Raw genomic sequence first — 18,839 nt, forward strand, 5'->3', positions numbered from 1 at the left:
CAGTGTTTACTTCCCCCCCACCCAGTTTCCTAGGGGAGGTTTTAAAAAAAAAATTTTCCACTGTAAGCATGAGTCATAGAAGTGGTTTCCAAACTGTTTGTAGACTCCTTCATGGATTTGTATTCTTGTAATGGTGGGCCAGCTCTCTTCAAGATAAGCCTGTCATATATTGCTGAGTAAACTTGTGTATCAGGTGCACAAAATGTTATCCTCAGCTGGCAGCATCTGATGAAGCGGTCTGTGATCCATGAACACGTATTCTACAGTGGCTTGTAAAATCTTTTAAAGGTTTTCCAAGGCTTTTTTTGCTGTAACCAGAGCTACCCCATTCCATAGCTATCGCTCTGAAAGCTACAACCAACAAAGAATCTGTTCCTCCAGCTGGTTCAGGTCCAAAACCTAGGAAGCTGTCTTATATCGAGTCAGACCATTGGTCAATCTAGCTTTGTATTGTCTACACTGACTGGCAGCAGCTCTCCAAGTTTTCACACAGGAATCTTTCCCAGCCCTAGAAATGGCAGGGATTGAACCTGGAACCTTCTGCATGCAAAGCAGATGTTCTGCCACTGAGTTATGGTCCTGTCCCCTATGGTTCAGAGGAGTTCAGGCTCCTCAAAGTCTTGGTTAGCAATGATGCATGAACAGGCCTTCTCTTTGGTCACCCTTTGGAACTCCCTGCCAGTTGAAGTGTATATCTGGCACCTCTGTTTTTAAATGCTGACCCCTCCTGTATTCTACCAAAGACAACCACAGGCTATGTGGTCACCAGGAGTCAACACTGACTTGACGGCACACTTTACCTTCCAGGATACCTTTTGGAATGTCCCCCCTGAATCTACGCTGCTCTTGGGAAGTCAGGGGACAAGCGTTCAAAAACAAACCAAACATACAAGAAGTTTAGAAGGCTGCTCAGGTTTTATTAGTTTCCATTAGACGAGTACAAAGTAAACAAAAGTGTTACCAAGGCTGCATGGGAAAATAAAAGACGTAGTTGCATTGACACAAAAAAAAGAGTAGAAAAGGATGGTGTAGGATTTTTTTTTTTAATGCCATTTTTGTTTTTATAAAAACCTACGTCTAAGTAGTACTCGAAGCAGCCTACCTACTCTACAGGGAGGGGGAGTGGAAAATGGGCTCTGACTCCTAGCGCTCAAGTCAGAAGCGTCAGCCAGGGGGCGCCAGCCGCCTCACGCAGAGGGGCCACTGTTGGGTTTGCTGGGCTCGCTGGCATGGCGCTTCCTCATCACTTCCTGAGCCAGGCCACATGTGATCATGCCGTTTGCCACCTGGAAGGTTCCTGAGCTGCAAAATGGAAGAGACAGAAGAGCCCAGGTCAGACAGAGGTATCGTTCTTGGCAAGCTGGCGCATCCCGTATCCGGTCACTGCCCCATGATTGGCCCTGGAGGCTGTGCCGTGCACTAGAAAGCAATGCTTATGCAGAACCAAGTCTCCTTGCTGCCAAAAGGGATTCGTGACATCGTTCTCCAGAACTACCCGTTACAGTCTGACTGGGAGATGGCTCCTGCAGAAGTGCCTTCTCCCACAGGAACATAAGAAGCTGCCTTTTACGGAGTCAGACTCTAAGTCCCATCTAGCTCAGTACTGTTGACACCAGGGCTGTTCAGCTTTGGCCCTCCTGCAGATGTTGGCCTACAGCTCCCATAATCCCTGGCTATGGGCCACTGTGGCTGGGGATTATGGGAGCTGTAGTCCACAAACAGCTGGGGGACCGAAGTTGAGCAGCCCTGGTCTACACCAACTGGCAGTGGATCTCCACCCTTCCCATTCCCAGCTCTACCTGGAGATGCTGCCATGGAGTCAAACTGGGATGTTCGGCATGCAAACAGGGGCTCTAACACCGAGCCAAGCCCCAACCCCACTGCTGCCATGGGCGGGGGGAGGCTATTTTGCCATGTGTGCGACATATAAACTTATGCTTGCACAAGGGGCAAAAAGAGCCGAGAGAAGACCCTCCCACACACCAACAATGCAAAGGATTTGATCTTCATATTAATGAGAGGTAACACAGTAAAAAGCTTACAACTGCCCCCAGAGGCACAAGGCGGTCACTAGTGGCTCTGACTAGAGCAGGGGTGGGGAAACTGAGCCCTCCTGCTGCTGTTTAACTACAACTCCCATCTTCCCTAGCCACACTTGATTGTGGCTGGGGAAGTTGGGAGTGGGGTCCAAAACCAGCTGGTGAACTAAGTTCACCCACCCCTGCACTAGAGAGCCAAGGCCAAAAAAGAAACAGCCCCAGTTACCTCTGGAACACCTTGTTACAAATCAGGTTTTTTTAAAGCCAACATGTTATCTGTTTTTATCATGCATTTCTGTTTTATAATATAGTTAAGTCACCTTGAAATAGGTTCTGATGAGGCAGGATATAAACCCTCATGATAAACAATCTGAATGCAAGTCTATAGCCCTGTTAACTTGTTCCCTTTATGCATTCAGTCAATCCGTGGGGGGGGTGGCGAGGAGAGACAAGAGATCAGAACCACACAGGGGCGGAGCCACCAGTGGGCCAATGGGTTCAAAGAAACCGGGCCGCACCCAATCAGGAACCGCGCCTCGCGGTCCCAACGCCCCCCACCCCTGCATCTGACATCAGATGGGAGGGTGCAGGTTTAGCTCCCGAACAGACCCTCGAGACTCTGTTCGGGAGCCAGACCACACACCCCGCATCTGACATCAGACAAGGGGGCATGGCTAACCCCTGCATCTGACGTCAGACGCGGGGCTGGCAGTCAGGCTCCGCTGTTGGAACCATACTGGCTGGCCACACTCTTAATGTCTGTGTTGTAAACCGCCCAGAGACATAGGTTTTGGGTGGTATAAATATATGTTAAATGAAAAGAAAATAAATAAATTCTGATGGACATATGAAAGGGGCCCTTATGTGCCATACAGGTGGACACACAAGGAGGTCCCTTTCAGACATTCAGTTGAATGTGTGGGTATCTGGGGGTGTGGTCAGCAGGTATGGTGCCCACTGGCACTGTGAGGGGAATCCATTTAACAGGGCTTATGCATCCAGGCAAGGGTAGTCCAGTAAGGACCATGACCCTCACAGTTCATGGGAAGGACAGCTCTCTTCCAAAATCAGTGGCTGAACGGCAGACAGTGCTCTCACGTCCCCCATACCAGTTCTATTGCTGTTCACAGCCTTCCAAGACCCCCACTTCAACCACTACTTACTTCTCTGGGGATTCCGATACTGTTGTCATAACCGGATGGGTTGGCTTGCCAAAGAAGAAGCTGGCCCACCAGTGTCCAGGGTCAGACTTGGGGAGACCTAGAAGCAGAGATAATTTTAGTCACAATTTGCATCAAGAAGTCCAAAGAGCTTTTCTCAAAATGGTGCAGCAGAAAACTTGCCAGCCAACATTGACTTGGAACTGTGATCAAGAGAAGCCCTAGGGCCCAACTCATAGGTATGAATCAATTTACCTTTATTATATGGTTGCTTTCACAAAGTTATCAATGTAAAGATCCAACAAACTACAAATATTTAATAGATCATATAAAGAAAGGGCTCATTTGAATTGTTGGTGAGGCCCTAAGTAGTATTACATTGACATGAAGACATTGGAGAAATGTTCATTTAAGTCGTTTTAGAAGATCAATCAATCAATTAGCAAGCATTGTTTTATCCAGAATATCATTTGGAGAATTGGACATTTTTATTTAACTACTCGAAAAAGACATCACTTTTGATTTTTATATCTATCTAATCACACACACTTTATTATTTCATCATGACATTTTAAAAGTTTTGTCCCGACAGTATTATACTTGGGAGAATTGTAATTATGTGCCTGAATTATTATGTACATGATCTATTAAATATTTGTATAGTTTGTTGGATTTTTATTATTGCTGATGGTTTTGTGGTTTATAGATCCTGATATGCTTAGTTCTTGGCTTGCTGTTAAAGTCGCCATGACATATTTGTCAATTTTTCGAGATCTCACATGCTAGGGCATGTCCATGTTCCCAGGATCATGCAAGGTGTCCACTGTGGGACAGGAGCTCTCCAACTTTGACCATTGCAGCAGGGGTGATGGGAGTTGTAGTCCATCAGCATCTGGGGACCCAAGGCTGGGAATCCCTGCTCTAGGGCACAGTCAAAATTCACTTCAAGAACAAGTCCCAAATCCTATAGAAGATCTAGATTGAGACCTAGTTCTTGCAGAAGCAGCAAAACCCTTGTATATGATGGAATGTTCTACCATACAAAAAAGTGCCCACATATAAAAACTAGCATGTTGGGAGCAGTGTTCTCTCTAAGGCATGTGCATGCGTGCGCACACACATTTTTAAATGTCTGCTCAGTTAAAATCAGGAAGCTCCACCCTGAATGCACATTAACACACACTGCCTTGTTACTGCTGCCTAAAACAAAACTCGTTCCACACATAGATGAAAAAAAAAGTCAGAGCACTGGTTGGGAGAAGTGCCAGATACTCAAAACATACTGTTTTTCTGTGTGTGGGAATTTCTTCCCCCACGGAGAGCATAGGAGTACAACAAATATTTATATACCACTTTTCAACAGAAGCCCCCAAAGCGGTTTACCTAGATATAAATAAATAAAAATGGCTCCCTGGCCACAAAGGGCTCACAATCTAAGAAACATAAGATAAAAGCAGCAATAGCCACTAGAGGGATGCTGTGCTGGGGATGGATAGGGCCAAGTTGCTCTCCCCCCGCTAAATAAAGAGAACTACCACTTTTTAAAAGGTGCCTATTTGTTCAGTTAGCAGCATCCAATCATACGAGCTCTCACTTGCAGTCCAATGTGGCATAGCAACACCACAAAAACATTGCAAACACAATAACTGATCTGCAGCTGTTGGGGTTTCAGACTGAAATGCAAACTCTGCTAACTGGCCACAGGCTGGAAGGAAGAGATACCCACGTTCTCTCCTCCCCGTAACCACAACCCTATATGTGGCACATGAAAGAAGAAGCTCACACGCATGTGGCCTGCAGTAGTCTTCCCTTCCATCTCTGCTCCACAGATAATTGCAGGTCTTGGGAGAGAAGGGGAGATTAATCTGCAACTGAAGTTAATGGGTAGACAGAATTTGTTGTAAGGTGCAGCCATTAAAAAAGCTGATCAGGTGAGAATCCGGAGGAGCAGCCAGAAGTGAAACTAGCCAACTGTTCCATCTTCGTTGAGAGGCCTCAAGATCATCTGGGTACGAGAGAGATCTCAGCATCCCAGGGCAACAGAGTTTGGGTTTCCTCAGACACACACCAGGTAGAAGCCACAAAACTTACCTGGATGGTGAGGGATAACTTCTCCAGAGTACTCAGCACTTCCACAGGAGCTGTTGCTGGATGTGGAACCCAGACGCCCTGCAAAGAGAGAGGTGGTCTCCCGTTAGGACAAACACCTACTGTAGTTTGGACACAGGCAGGATTAAATGAAAGGATGCACTTGATTTAACACTAAGAGCGTAAGAGCGCCAAGGTTACAGGTGATGATGTGAAGGCCCAGAAAAACCCCGGAAACATTTAGATCCACTCCACTTCCTTTCTCTGGAAAAACTGAAAACATTTTATGAAATATTTTCTCTTTGAATGATTCATGAATTGCTTTAAAGAGCCAGCGTGGTGTAGTGGTTAGAGTGCTGGACTAGGACCGGGGAGACCCGAGTTCAAATCCCCATTCAGCCAAGAGACTTGCTGGGTGACTCTGGGCCAGTCACATCTCTCTCAGCCTAACCTTCTTCACAGTGCTGTTGTGAGGAGAAACTTAAGTATGTAGTACACCACTCTGGGCTCCTTGGAGGAAGAGTGGGATATAAAATGTAATAAATAAATAAAAGGCATGGTTTAAGAATATTGTCACTTCCTGCCCATTGCTCTTCCAAAATGCTGTCTATGTAATATGAAGACATTTTATGTAAGACAAAGAAACCAAGATTAGAATTTTAATTCTGTCGAATATAAAGTTGGGTATAAAAATCCCAAATCCATTTTGGCCTTTGCCCTTCACAGGAGGAGTCTTTACTAAAGGCACACACCAGAACTGGGTCCTTCCAAGGCTGTGGATTGTTGCCTGCCTCCTTCTTTGACAGGGAGAGGGCAGGGTGGATACTATCCTCCTGATTTGACTCCTATTCATCTTGCAGATATTCTCTCACCTCAACACTAGCCCACTTCAGGCATTTCTGGATCAGCACAGCATATGCTCACATGCACCAAAAGCAGGTCTGAAGCTCCCACCCCAGTCCACTACTCACTTGCTCCTCCGTGCTACTTACAGATATGCTGGCATTCCTCTGAAAAGGTGAACGCTATATCCGTGATGGCTAATGCATCCATGGTCAGGAGGCTGGGGCCCTGACTCCCCACCCTGAAAATGTCCATCACGCATAGGTAGTTCATTCCTTCAGATGAAGGCCAGCATATCTGTAAGTAAACAGCTTAGGCCCTGGTTATTTAAGAGAAGATCCTCTTCGCCATGAGCCCCACCGCCTGTTAAGGTCATCTGGAGAGGTCCGTCTGCGGTTGCCGCAGTTTGGCAACCAAACTGCAGTTTGGCAACTCGTTTGGCAGCTACTCGGGAACGGGCCTTCTCCGTTGCTGCCCCTGGACTTTGGAATGTGCTCCCTGTTGGAAAAAAAGTGTCTCCCCATCTCTGGAAACTTTTAAAAAGGCACTGAAGACACATTGATTCACCTAGGCTTTTAATTAGAGTTATGGTTTTAAATGGTTAATGTTGGTTTTAAATGATTTTAATTGTTTAATTTAGTTCTGATTTTAATTGCTAATTGATTTTAATAGTTTTTGTTTTGATGTAAACCACCCTGAGCCATTTTTGGAAGGGCGGTATGTAAATCAAATAAAGAAATAAAAATAAATAAGTTGCATGGAGAAGTAAGTGATGGACTGGGGCAGGATTTCTGGCCTGCTTTTGGTGCATGTAAGCATGTGCTGTGCCGATCCACAAATGTCTGAAGAGGACTATTGTGCTTCACCCTCCTACATGGAAACAAGCAGCCAATTGCCCTGCCTGCTTGTGTGGAGGAAGCCCAAGGGGACAAATGCTACAAGAAGACACTTGGATGTGGGTAGCAAAGCCGCTGGAGAAACTTGTGCAGACCCCGCGAGTTGCAGCTGCTTTCAGGCCTCTCTTTAACACTGAATATAGCTGTAATCATTGTTTCGTATACTTGCATAAAAATATAAATGCCTTCGTTTTAATTTACAGAAGGAAAATCTTATGCACTAAGCTGCACAGAATTCATTCTGTGTCTTTAACACAGTAAAGCAGGTTTAAATGGCACACATTTTAAGTAGTGTATGTTTCAATTTCCCCCAACTGCTGAAATCCCACTTTCCTATCGCTGCAGAATTTTGGGAAATTTTACTCTCTAGTTACAGCAAAAACCTCAAAGGATGAAAACCAGACATTGCCTCTTAGGGTCTAGCTGATGGCATAGGCCAGTGTTTCCCAACCTGGGGGCCTCCTGATGTTGCTGAACTACAACCCCCATCAGCCCCCCAATACAATTTATTGTGGCTAGGGATGATGGGAGTTGTAGTTCAGCAGCATTTGGAGACACACACACCCCCTGGTTGGGAGCCACTGGCATAGCCCAATCCTCACTACCAGAGATGTTTCAACTAAGTTGCATCAACTAAGTTGCATCAGCCTTTTCTCTGAGTAATATTTAGAAATCCTTTCAGTTTCACAGCACACCAAGATAGATTGAGTGTTATGAGGAGCTGTCCTTCTGTTTAGCTAGAAAGAGAACAGGGAGGGAGTAGAAAGCCAAGCCTGGAGGTACGAGGAACTTCTCTGTGTAGGCAATGAAGAGCTGAGAAAGGGCTTCTAAAGCCAGCAACCTCCAAAGCTCTCAGATGCTCACAGTCAGCATGCTATTTGAGACTATCAGAGACACTGAACTTAATGAGCAGGTATCTCCAGCCATCTGCATTGTCAGGAGTTTCAGCTATCCTGGAATTGCTGCCATCAGATATGATCTTAATCCCAGATGACAGCACTGTTCTGTGAGCGGAGAAATAAATGCTTTGGATCAATACAGATACTTTTGCAGAGACTTCTTATACACAAGCGAGCACCAGCCACCCAGGACAAAAGCAGCTTGCACCTTTGCAAGCAATCTCACTCAGTGGATGAGGCCGAGACAAGGAAACCGCCAAAGGTCTCAAGTTAGTATTCTGAGCTCGACAGAATAGGCCACCACTTTTAATAAAGTACGAAACAGTTGTCGGCAGGTCTGGTGCAGGTGCTATAACTAAAGGAGCTGTGCAGAAATGAGCCATCCTAATCCATGGTCGCTACAAATAGCAAGTTCCTCGGCAGACTAATCACGCTTCAGACACCCAGCGTTCTCAAAAGCACCAGGAGGGTCTCCGCTATGAAGGGCACAGATACTTAGTAGGCCCTTTGATAAAAGGAAGTTGGGTCTGCAGAAAGGAACTCCCCTAGGTTCCCTTTTAACAGATTTAGACAGCCTTCCTGTGAAAAAAAGGGAAGGCCCAGCACCAACTTCCACTTGGGAAATGTGGAACTTGACTGTCCAAAACAAATCTCATGCGAGACTTGAGGCTTTCTGGATAACCCCCACCCCCAAATCTGAGGCTAGCAACTGCAGTTGACCTTGCTATGTATTTCAGGACCTGTTTTGTTAAGCACAGACATACTAGGGGCGGTAACACTGTAGAGCATGGGCTTTGCAGGCCGAGGGCCCCAGGTTCAATTCCTGGCAACTCTAGGTAAACAGAGCCCAGGTAGCAGTACTAGGAAAGATCCCCATCTGAAAGCAGCTGCCAGTTAGAGCAGACATAGGAAACTGCCATATACTGAGTCAGACCCTTGGTCTATCTAGCTCAGTATTGTCTTCACAGACTGGCAGTTTCTTCTCCAAGGTTGCAGGCAGGAGTCTCTCTCAGCCCTCTCTTGGAGATGCTGCCAGGCAGGGAACTTGGAGCCTTCTGCTCTTCCCAGAGCGGCTCCATCCCCTGAGGGGAATATCTCGCAGTGTTCACACATCAAGTCTCCCATTCAAATGCAACCAGGGCAGACCCTGCTTAGCTATGGGGACAAGTCATGCTTGCTACCACAAGACCAGCTCTCCTCTCCTAACAGTGCTGAGCCAGTTGGACCAATGGCCCGACTCCATAAAAGGCAACTTTATAGCTTCAGAAGCACTTAGAATTTCAGCTAGTTCAACCAAGAGGCAGCTGCTTTCAGAATTGGTTGGCAAGAACTACAGTTTTCTGAACTAAGGTGAGGCGAGTCCACTTTTTCTCTTGCAGCTGAGTTATGAAGCCTCATTGCTATGCTTCCAGGTCAGCACACTCGGCTTGGAGCCTAGAGAAAGGCAAACAAGGACGTCCTCCAAGCAGCTGTTTGCCTCGTGCCTAATAGAAGTGGCCTTTGTTTAGCAAAACCACCAGCTCCAATCCTTTCTGGATTCTCTCCTCTTCGACAGGCAGAGGCGCGGCTCGGGTCTCTCCTTGACCACCTACCAGAGATTCTGAAGATGTGCACAGGATTGGGCCTGGGACTCCGCATGCAAAGAAGCGATCTGCCCCCACCCCACACAAATGTTCCCTGTTCTTACTTCTGTAGTAGTCGTGGGTTGCCACAAGGGAGCCGCTTGACGGGATTGCTGCCATGTTTCTTGATCTTTGTTCTTATGCAGTTGTAAACCCTGGGAGACAAGACAGTCGGTTGTCAGCATATGGGAAACCACCCTTGCAGAGTCTCTAGAAAAAACAGCTTTCCTGTTGTGTATTTCATGAGACCAAAGTGTCCACATTTCACAGGGCTGTTCATGAATTCTGTTTGAGCCAGCAAGTTACAGAGTAAGGCAAGTTTTCACACAGCTGGTACCCTGTAGATCCTACTGACTAGCAGGGATTTAGTACAAGTAGGGCTTTCATCCAGTTAACCTTATTTAATTAAATCTGCATATCCAGTATCCTGTTTCACACAATGACCAATTAGATTCCCCAAGGCAGGGGTTCCCAACCTGTGGTGCTCCAGATGTTGCTGAACTGCAACCCCCATCATCCCTAGACACAATAAGTTGTAGCTGGAGATCATGGGAGTTGTAGTTCAGCAACATCTGGAGTACTACAGATTGGGAACCTCTGCCCCAAGGGAAGCCCAGGAACAGGTGTAGGCAAATGTTGTCTCCCAACAACTGGTACTCAGAGGCATACTGCCTCTGAATCTAGAGGAAGATTACAGGCATGATAGACTTGCCCTTCATAAATTGCCCCCTCTTAAAGGGATCGAGGCTAGTGGCCATAATCCACATCTTGTAGCAACAAGTTCTACAGAAGGCCATGCTTTCTCAAGTATTTCCAGAAGCTCCTGCTAAACTTCAGTCCTCCTGTTGGCCTACAACTCCCATAATCCCTGGCTACTGGCCACTGTGGCTGGGGATTATGGGAGCTGTAGTCAAAAGAAAACAGCTGGAGGGTTAAAGTTGAGCAGCTCTGTGCTGGATTTCACTGGATGATCCTGGGTTCTGGAGAATGGAAGAAGATGGCAAACTTCTCTATCCACTTTCTCCATACAGTGTATTATTTTTGTAAGAGGGATGGAGCAAAGGTGGAAGGGGGTGGTAAGCAGCCCTTAGTTGCTCCCCCCGCATTTCTGTTTCAGAAGTCTAATATGTGGGACACAGCTCACCCACCCATAGATACATTTCACCCCTCCTGAATTTTTCCCCTTTTTGTGCTGCCATAGGGAGCAAGCCAGGGGGATATAGGGGCTGCTGTGTCTATTCTACCCAGTCTGGCTTGTGCGTCTATAAAAGCAAGGGACAAAAGGCATGGGCTAGCAGTGCCGAATTTCACAGTTCAGGTCTAGCCAACCAACCAATCGTTGGGCTACAGTTTACTTGGAGTTGTAAAGTGACATCTGACCACATTCTTAAGCTAAGCAACACAAGAAACCCAAAAGACGGAGAGGAACTACTGCTTCTCAGCTGGGTTACCCAACAGATACGGTCAAAGCACAACCCAAGGGCAGCCCTGAGAGAACACAGGGCAACTGAGTACAAAGGATCTGGCTTTGAATTATGCAAATCTTTTGGTTTAACCCCCATCTGACGTTTTTGGATGGTTTAACGGGACATTTTCCTTCAACAGGGAAATACAGGAGTTAAGACTGATGTGCACAGAATATACCACTATACATGTCAGTTTTGAATGAGATAGAAAATATGCAATAGATAGTATTGCAGAGGTTCTCAAACTTGGGTCCCCAGATGATGTTGGACTACAACTCCCATCATCCCTGGGGATGATAGGAGTTGTAGTCCAACAACATCTGGGGACCCAAGTTTGAGAACCCCTGCTATAAGTGATGCCTCTTGAACAGTTATTGACTAGTTTTGCATTCATTAGGGAAAAGGGGACCTTATTTATTCCACTGGAAGTCTATAATGGGTGTATTTGTACACCCAAGTAATGATAATTCCAAATCTCAAAGAGTGGGGCAGATCTTAACACACTCACACATTATGGGATGAAAACCAGGTGGTGGTTGTTTTAATAAAAGAGGAATTATGTGCTGATGTCAGTATAGTCCTCTGAATACATACCACTTTCCTATGCCTTTAGGAGGCTGTAATACATTGGTACCAATACTGTTCCACTGAAGGCTGTTTCTGTAAGTCAGACATGTAAACCCACCATCTGCATGGGACCATCATATCAGCCCACATTATGCTATATTTGAATATGCATGCTTACACTCCTATAAATAGCACAGCTGCTAGTGTGGGAGAGACCATACTCCACTGAGAACCCAGATGTTCTTTAGCAAGCAACCCAATTCATAACTTTAAGACACGGTTGTTCCTGTGAACAGACAGGATAAGGCTTATCCACCAGATTATTCAAACACTAATTTTTGGACAACTGTTCTAATCAAAAAATGGTTGCCCACTCCCCCATTTCCAAGTGCTGGAGACTTCATTTGTGTTGGATGTCCAAGGGTGTATTTGTTTACGATGAAGTGCCAGTATCATTACAGTCAACTAATAATTTGATGCAATATTTTGCAAATCATATAGCTTTGCCCATGCGTCACTACTTTGTCAGTTTTTGTGATTAATGTAGGTCTGGTCTGCTGTCAAAGATGGTCTTTTTGCTAAAGGTTGCATTGCAGTATGGCATCTGTAGTTTTGGAGTATGTTTATGGCACAGCGGGGGAAATACTTGATTAGCAAGCCAGAGGTTGCCAGTTCGAATCCCCGCTGGTCTGTTTTCCAGACTATGGGAAACACCTATATCGGGCAGCAGCAATATAGGAAGAGGCTGAAAGGCATCATCTCATACTGCATGGGAGGAAGCAATGGTAACCCCTCCTGTATTCTTCCAAAGACAACCACATTGCTCTGTAGTAACCAGGAGTCGACACCAACTTGATGGTACACTTTACCTTTTATGGAACACCCAACAGTATTTCAAGACTCTGGAAGGGGACAGCTTGTGTCCAGTTGTCACAAGTATACTCAAGTACAACAGTAGCATGAAACACCCATTGGAACTTTTAGGATGAATGGACACTACAGGTCTAGGAACATAAGAAGCTGCCATATACTGAGTCAGACCATTGGTCTATCTAGCTCAGTATTGTCTTCACAGACTGGCAGCAGCTTCTCCAAGGTTGCAGGCAGGAATCTCTCTCAGCCCTATCTTGGAGATGCTGCCAGGGAGGGAACTTGAAACCTTCTGCTCTTCCCAGAGCGGCTCCATCCTCTGAGAGGAAGATCTTGCAGTGCTCACACATCAAGTCTCCCATTCATATGCAACCAGGCCAGACCCTGCTTAGCCAAGGGGACAAGTCATGCTCGCTACCACAAGACCAGTTCTCCTCTCCCAAAGTTTGGGAGAATATTGCAGACTGTATATCATGGTCATTTTCAGGACCTCTCCAGTGGCCACAAGTTCTGGACTTGCAACACAACAGAAATGTAGCCTATAGGAACACACACCAGGAAAGATGTTCCGAATTCAAGGTAGGTTCAGAGGACTTACTTTCCTTCCTGCTACAAGTTCAACACTTCAGTCTCCAGAGTGCTGTATCAGCTGTGTTGACCTTCCTTATAGATCAATTCATTATTTTAGGCCGTCACAAGTTTTATTTGGATGTAAGAGCCAGCTCAAAAGTTTACTTGACAAAATTACTAGCCTTAGTGACCAACAATGGGGGTGGGGAGAGATGATAAATGGGCTTCTCTTTATCCCCTTTATAACTAAAACATTTAGAACAGAAACAGAGCTATCAAATATCTTATTAGATAACCTTTCCTCTGAATAACCTAGTCTAGATGCTGTAGTCACATTTCTAAGTGCCATGGCTCCCCAGCACCTGGGATTTGACAAGCCCCAAGCTATTCCCCTTTTAAAGATGGGGAGCGGAGGTCGAGACAAAGCAGTTTGCCAAAAGCAATGAACCACACAGCCGCACTAGTCAAATTCTGCTTGTAAACAATGCATATGTGTTTCCCACCTTGCTGTTGGTAAACAAATAACAAATAACATTGTTATTCCCCCTTTTACCAAAAATGACAAACACGATAGGATGATATGTTCAGAAGGAATGTTTATATATTTCAAAGATCCTGGGGACTGATTACATGTCCAGTGACCTGGTTGCCTTTGACAGCTGTTACTTTCAACACAACATCTCCAAATGCGGTGCTTTACTTTCCTCAAAGGACTGAACTACAACTATTCACTTATGGGGGAGAAAGTTGAACAGGACACACCATTAGCATGGGCACTTGAACTGGCAACACCAGCTATTTAAAAAAAAAAAACAAATTCTGCTCCTATCTCCTTGCCCCATCTTTGGGTCAGCCTCCTGGCCATACTTGAGTGCAACACGATGCTGGAAACTGATAGCCACCCAAACCCTCAGCCACCATCTGTAGATTAGCAGACCCCTTTCTACTTTGGGATCCCCTTATGCTGACTTGTAAATATTCCTGGAAGTTACTGTACCTACTGTAAAAATTCCATTGGAGGAGAAGCTAACACAGAGTTATGCATTTTAATGTGAAGGAGTACATGGCACGAAAGGAGTTAAAACTGCCTACAGGAAGCCAGTGATCTGGTTTATACCAGTTTTTCTCCCCCAACACACTAGTGACCTACTATTGGCAGAAATGTCTCCGTTTCCACTTCCTTCTATTCCATGTGGAAAATACTCAGGTCCGTAATTAGTTCTGGAAGCAGGCACTGTTTCAGAAGCACACACTATACACTCTCAAACATCAGAGGCAGAAAAAGAGCTCCCATCTCTATTTTATAATTAAAGTGCAAATTAAATTTGGGGGGGGGGGTTGCTTGAATCATTTGATCCGGGCAGCTCCACTTGACTCAGGAGTGGGTGGCAGCTCTTTTGTCTCTCTTGATACGATTCTTTTCGTGCCAGTACTTTTGGGGGTGGGGGGGAGGGGAAAACTCTTGCCAGAAACTGCACAGCCAAGCTGCAAAAAACCGGACTGAACTGGCTGGCTGCTGGTGAATCCTACACATATGGGCATCCTGCTCCCTCCGCCTCCAACCGGGCCAGACTTTGCATTAAACTGCAAACAAGATCTAAGCGTCTTTGCTGCTGAATCAGCAAAGGGGGAGCGGGAGAGAAAAAGAGAATTATATAAAGTCCCGGCTGAATCGTGGGCTGCTTTTTTTTTTTTTTTTTTTTTGCGCGAGCTTACGTTGGGTCAACATGGCCACAGAACAGCCACACAACAAATCCGAGATACTGTACACAGCTCTCCGCCAAGGACAGTCACCCTGGACGGAGAAAACGCCTTTTCCCCCAACACAATCCGGATTAAATATTTACTTCGATCAGGGAAGGATGGGGGGAGACACACAAACATCGCCGCTCTCCTCACTACAAGCCCCGGGATCGCAGCCGGAGCGCAGAAAGTCAGATTAAAACGAGCCGGAGTCGTTAAGGCTGCCCCTAACAGGTCGCGAGCAAGTGGGAGACCCGAATGGAACGTTGAGACACCGCTTGGAACGTTGAGACACCTTCCCAGGATTCCTCTTGGGCAGCCGCGCGCCACGGAGCGAACAGCTGTACCCTTCACCTTTGCCAGAGAAATATCGGGAGCCTCGGAAGCAGGCGGTCAAAGCAAACCGGCCCCCCTCCCCGCGGCTTGCCTAGAGGGAAGCCTGCAGGCCCACCCATCTATCTATCGCATGCTTACTCCCGTCGAGTTCAATTGCGCGGGGGGGGGGGGCAGCGCCTTCTTTCCTTTCACTTGGAGGGAGTTTAAAATTAGAGAGTGCTTAAGCAGGAGTATTATTATTAACGTCCGTCCCCCGCGCACACACACACCCCGCACCCCACAGAGTGCAACCGAAGGCTGCAAGCCACCAGCCCGCTTTGCCGGAACACAAGCTGCTGCTCCTGGCCTAGCAAACGATTCCTTCTTCGGGAGGGGGCGCAGGCAGGCAAACCCCACACGAAACCAAGTTGCAACACACGGGCAACGAAAAGAGTTTGCATAGAAAAAGATACAGCCCCGCACACGGAAGGCAGCACGCGGTGGGAATAAGAAGAAGGGGGGTAGAAGGAGGGGAGAAGTGCATTTATGGGTGGGCCGTGGACGAGTTTTCCCCACATGTTCGATCTCTGAAATAGAAATGAGGTGCTATCACTTTGTCTGAGGGGGCATTTGCTCACCCCTCGCCCCCTCTCTGGAGCCCCCTTTGCCTGCACATCACGCGCTCCCCCCGCGAAAATCCACAGCAAGACAACGTTGCAAGGAGAGAGCGAAGGGTTACCTCGAAATCTTCCTAATGCTGCGCCCAGCAGAACCCCAACAGCTCGAGACCACAGGTGACCTGGCTCAGGGGGGCGAACGCTAGGCGATGGAGCCCATTTGCAAAGGAGATACCGGGAGTACACTCCACGTCCACGAAAACACACCGAAGTGCAAAAGGATTTAGAGGGGAAGGCGGCCGCGGCTGAGCTTTATATAGGGCCAGCCCGACGGGCGACGTCAGCTCAGGTGACGCCTCCAGCCCCAAAAAGGGGTGGGGAGAGAGGCGGGGAGGAGCCAAGCGGGGTGGGGAGAGCGCATGGCAGGGCTCGGGGTTTTGTTTGCTTTGCTTTCTGCCTCTCGCCTTTCCGTTGAACGAGCTGTGAAGAAGGTGCTTTATTTGTCGACGTGCAAACTATAGGCGAATGAGCGCAACAGCACCCCAAGGCCGGCTCGTTGCTTCTCTAAAAACATAGGAAGCTAGCTGCCTTATACTGAGTCAGACCATTGGTCCATCTAGCTCAGTATTGTCTACACAGACTGGCAGCATCTTCTCCAAGGTTGCAGGCAGGAATCTCTCTCAGCCCTATCTTGGAGATGCTGCCAGGGAGGAAATTTGGAACCTAGATGCTCTTGCCAGAGCGGCTCCATCCCGAGAGGAATATCTTACAGTGCTCACACATAATCTCCCATTCAAATGCAACCAGGGCAGACCCTGCTTAGCTATGGGGACAAGTCATGCTTGCTACTATAAGACCAGCTCTCCTCTCTGAAACCCAACATTATCTACCTATCTGCTTTAAGGTTGCCAATCCTCCAGGGTTAGTTTGATTGTGTGAACCCATGTTGATATGGGACTCTTGGGCCACGCGCACAATCACTTCAATGTTGTCAACCCAAATGCAAATGAATGAATGTGTGAACAAGCCTAGTCTGTTTGTCGGATTGCTGACTTGATGGGCTTCTTTGCACAGAAACATTTCTTCCTTTTCCTTGACTTCAAATTATCTTTGTCTCCAACCCCCTCATCTCCAAATCAGTTTTTTGTCTCTTTCCTGCTACACTTTCTCCTCAGGAACAAACAGCATTCCTCCTTTGCTACAGCTTTGTTGACAGCTGGTAATTTATCCTGTTGGAAAACTCCTAGCAAACAGGACAATCATTTTTACCTTTAATTTGAGCTTTAGGTTAGGCAAGTTTTAAGAGAATTGGACCAACAGAGGACCAGATATGTGATTCCACCCCCCACCCCATGTTCACACCACTTTTAGTAAAAACCAGCAACAGTGGCTCCAAAAAGCATCCCCAAAATGCCCTACTTAGATTTTGGTAAATTTTGGATATGCTTTTGGTAAACTTTTGGATACTGTCATGAGTGTACAAAAAAAAAATTCATTTTTATTGCCATTAATTTGAGACTGACCACTTTCCCCCCATACTGGCCTATAAGCTCATCCTGAAGTTCCAGTCCATAATACCGATTAATTGTTCAGGCTTGTTGTGAGGATCGTTAAGATAAGGTTATGTGAACTACTCTTTAAACATTACATAAACAATGCATATTAATACAATGGCCATTATTTAAGTCCTCTTTACCAGTGCATTCTTGGCATTGGTATTCCAATGTATTCTTGGCACCCTTAAATCTTACACCTCAAGATCACCCCTGCTGGCACATCCACCAGACCCCTAAAGAGGATTGGGCCCTTTCAGCAACTGGCAGAAAGAATGGCTTGTGTGTTCCTGGATGGCCTCCTAGCACACCTGCTCATTTTCCAGATTACACCCTGCAACGGGGTCACGACACATCTCTGAAGTGTGCTTCCACACTTCCTGTGTTGTGACACTGCAGTCCCTACGCTGACAGCAGGGTGCCGTTCATATTTCTGATGCATTGTTTCGAATTTAATCACTGCAATATAGTGCTATGATTGACATCAAATATCCGGTGTAAAAAAGTTGCTGTTTTTTCGGGTTGTTAGTTTTCGCAGAACTGCTCCCCCTGCTGTTTATGTTTTGAAAGCGATTTGCCTGAACGGAAGCATTTTGCTACTGTTGAGTGGCTAATCTGGAAAGCGCCCTGCACATGCTGGCAAACTGGGAGCCTGAGGGCAGACAGAGATGCAAAAATGACATTTTGGCTATACAAGATTTCTGCTGGCAAGATGCGTCATAAACCTAGCTGATCCAAGTACGGATCAGCATCTCCCAGGCACGCTCTCTTCAGGGAATGGGTGTGCTGGTGCTGGAAGTGAAGGACTCTGCACTGCCTCATGCCTCAATGACAGAGGGGGACGGATTAGTGAGTCAGAGGGCTAGAGGGGTCAAGACATTGGTCATTCCTCCTCTCTACTGCTCTGACACTCTCTCTCTCTCTCTCTCTCTCTCTCTCTCTCTCTCTCTCTCTTCCTTTTCTTCTCCCTACCACACACGCTTGCCTCTCTCTCTGCACCATGTGTGCAGAGATGCATGCAAGGTCTCTCTGCATCCAGCTAGCTAGTTAGATTAGAGATACTATCTCCCCACTTTCCTATCTAGAATGGAGTTCTCCAATAAAGACTTCTCATATTGATTTGAAACTATGAACTGGCTCCAAGTTTCTTTTTGCTCTTCGCAGACATGCATGCCTGGTCAGACTCTGCTGTGTTTTGCCTCTGTGCACTCTGCTGTAATAGAAGGGTATCTCTTACCAGAGAGAATTTCCCAACAGCTGGGACTTCCTTCTAGAAGGCATCCAGGGCCATCTGGTGGGCCACTGTGTGAAACAGGAGGCTCTTCTTATGTCCTTATCAAGTCTGGCTTAAGTGACAAAGAAACCGCACAACTGAATCTCAAAGACAAGAGGACAGGTTGTGGCCCAAGCAAGTTTCCGCCAACTGCACCTCACAGCTCAACTCAAGCCAAACCAGTTCCCCATCTGGAAAGAGGAAATTCTAAACTGTTCAGACTTGACCGTTCCAATTACAAGTTGGAAGCCTTTTGTTTAAGTCCAATCAAGCAAACACCCATGAATAGAAAAACCGCCTTATTATACCAAGTCAGAC

General features: G+C 46.5%; 1 protein-coding gene across 1 annotated transcript; it reads right to left on the minus strand.

The window, feature by feature from the left end:
- Positions 1-896: 896 nt before the first annotated feature.
- On the minus strand, positions 897-15,991 carry PPDPF (pancreatic progenitor cell differentiation and proliferation factor). The gene is made up of 5 exons (XM_053250047.1): positions 15,818-15,991; positions 9,613-9,702; positions 5,291-5,368; positions 3,203-3,299; positions 897-1,302 (listed from the first exon to the last, which is right to left on the minus strand). Exons 2-5 carry the CDS (start codon positions 9,665-9,667, stop codon positions 1,188-1,190), a joined length of 345 nt encoding a protein of 114 aa, XP_053106022.1. The 5' UTR covers positions 9,668-9,702; positions 15,818-15,991; the 3' UTR covers positions 897-1,187.
- Positions 15,992-18,839: the final 2,848 nt, after the last annotated feature.

This window comes from Hemicordylus capensis, chromosome 4 (genome assembly GCF_027244095.1).
Source record: "Hemicordylus capensis ecotype Gifberg chromosome 4, rHemCap1.1.pri, whole genome shotgun sequence".
Classification (NCBI taxonomy): Eukaryota; Metazoa; Chordata; class Lepidosauria; order Squamata; family Cordylidae; genus Hemicordylus; species Hemicordylus capensis.

What these genes read in the sequence shown, in the direction of transcription:
- PPDPF (XM_053250047.1), bottom strand. Translation starts at nt 9,667, where the DNA reads ATGGCAGCAATCCCGTCAAGCGGCTCCCTTGTGGCAACCCACGACTAC. An exon ending in AACCCACGACTACTACAGAA is followed by an intron (nt 5,369 to 9,612) that starts GTAAGAACAGGG and finishes CTCTCTTTGCAG; the next exon opens with GGCGTCTGGGTTCCACATCC. An exon ending in GTATCGGAATCCCCAGAGAA is followed by an intron (nt 1,303 to 3,202) that starts GTAAGTAGTGGT and finishes TCCATTTTGCAG; the next exon opens with CTCAGGAACCTTCCAGGTGG.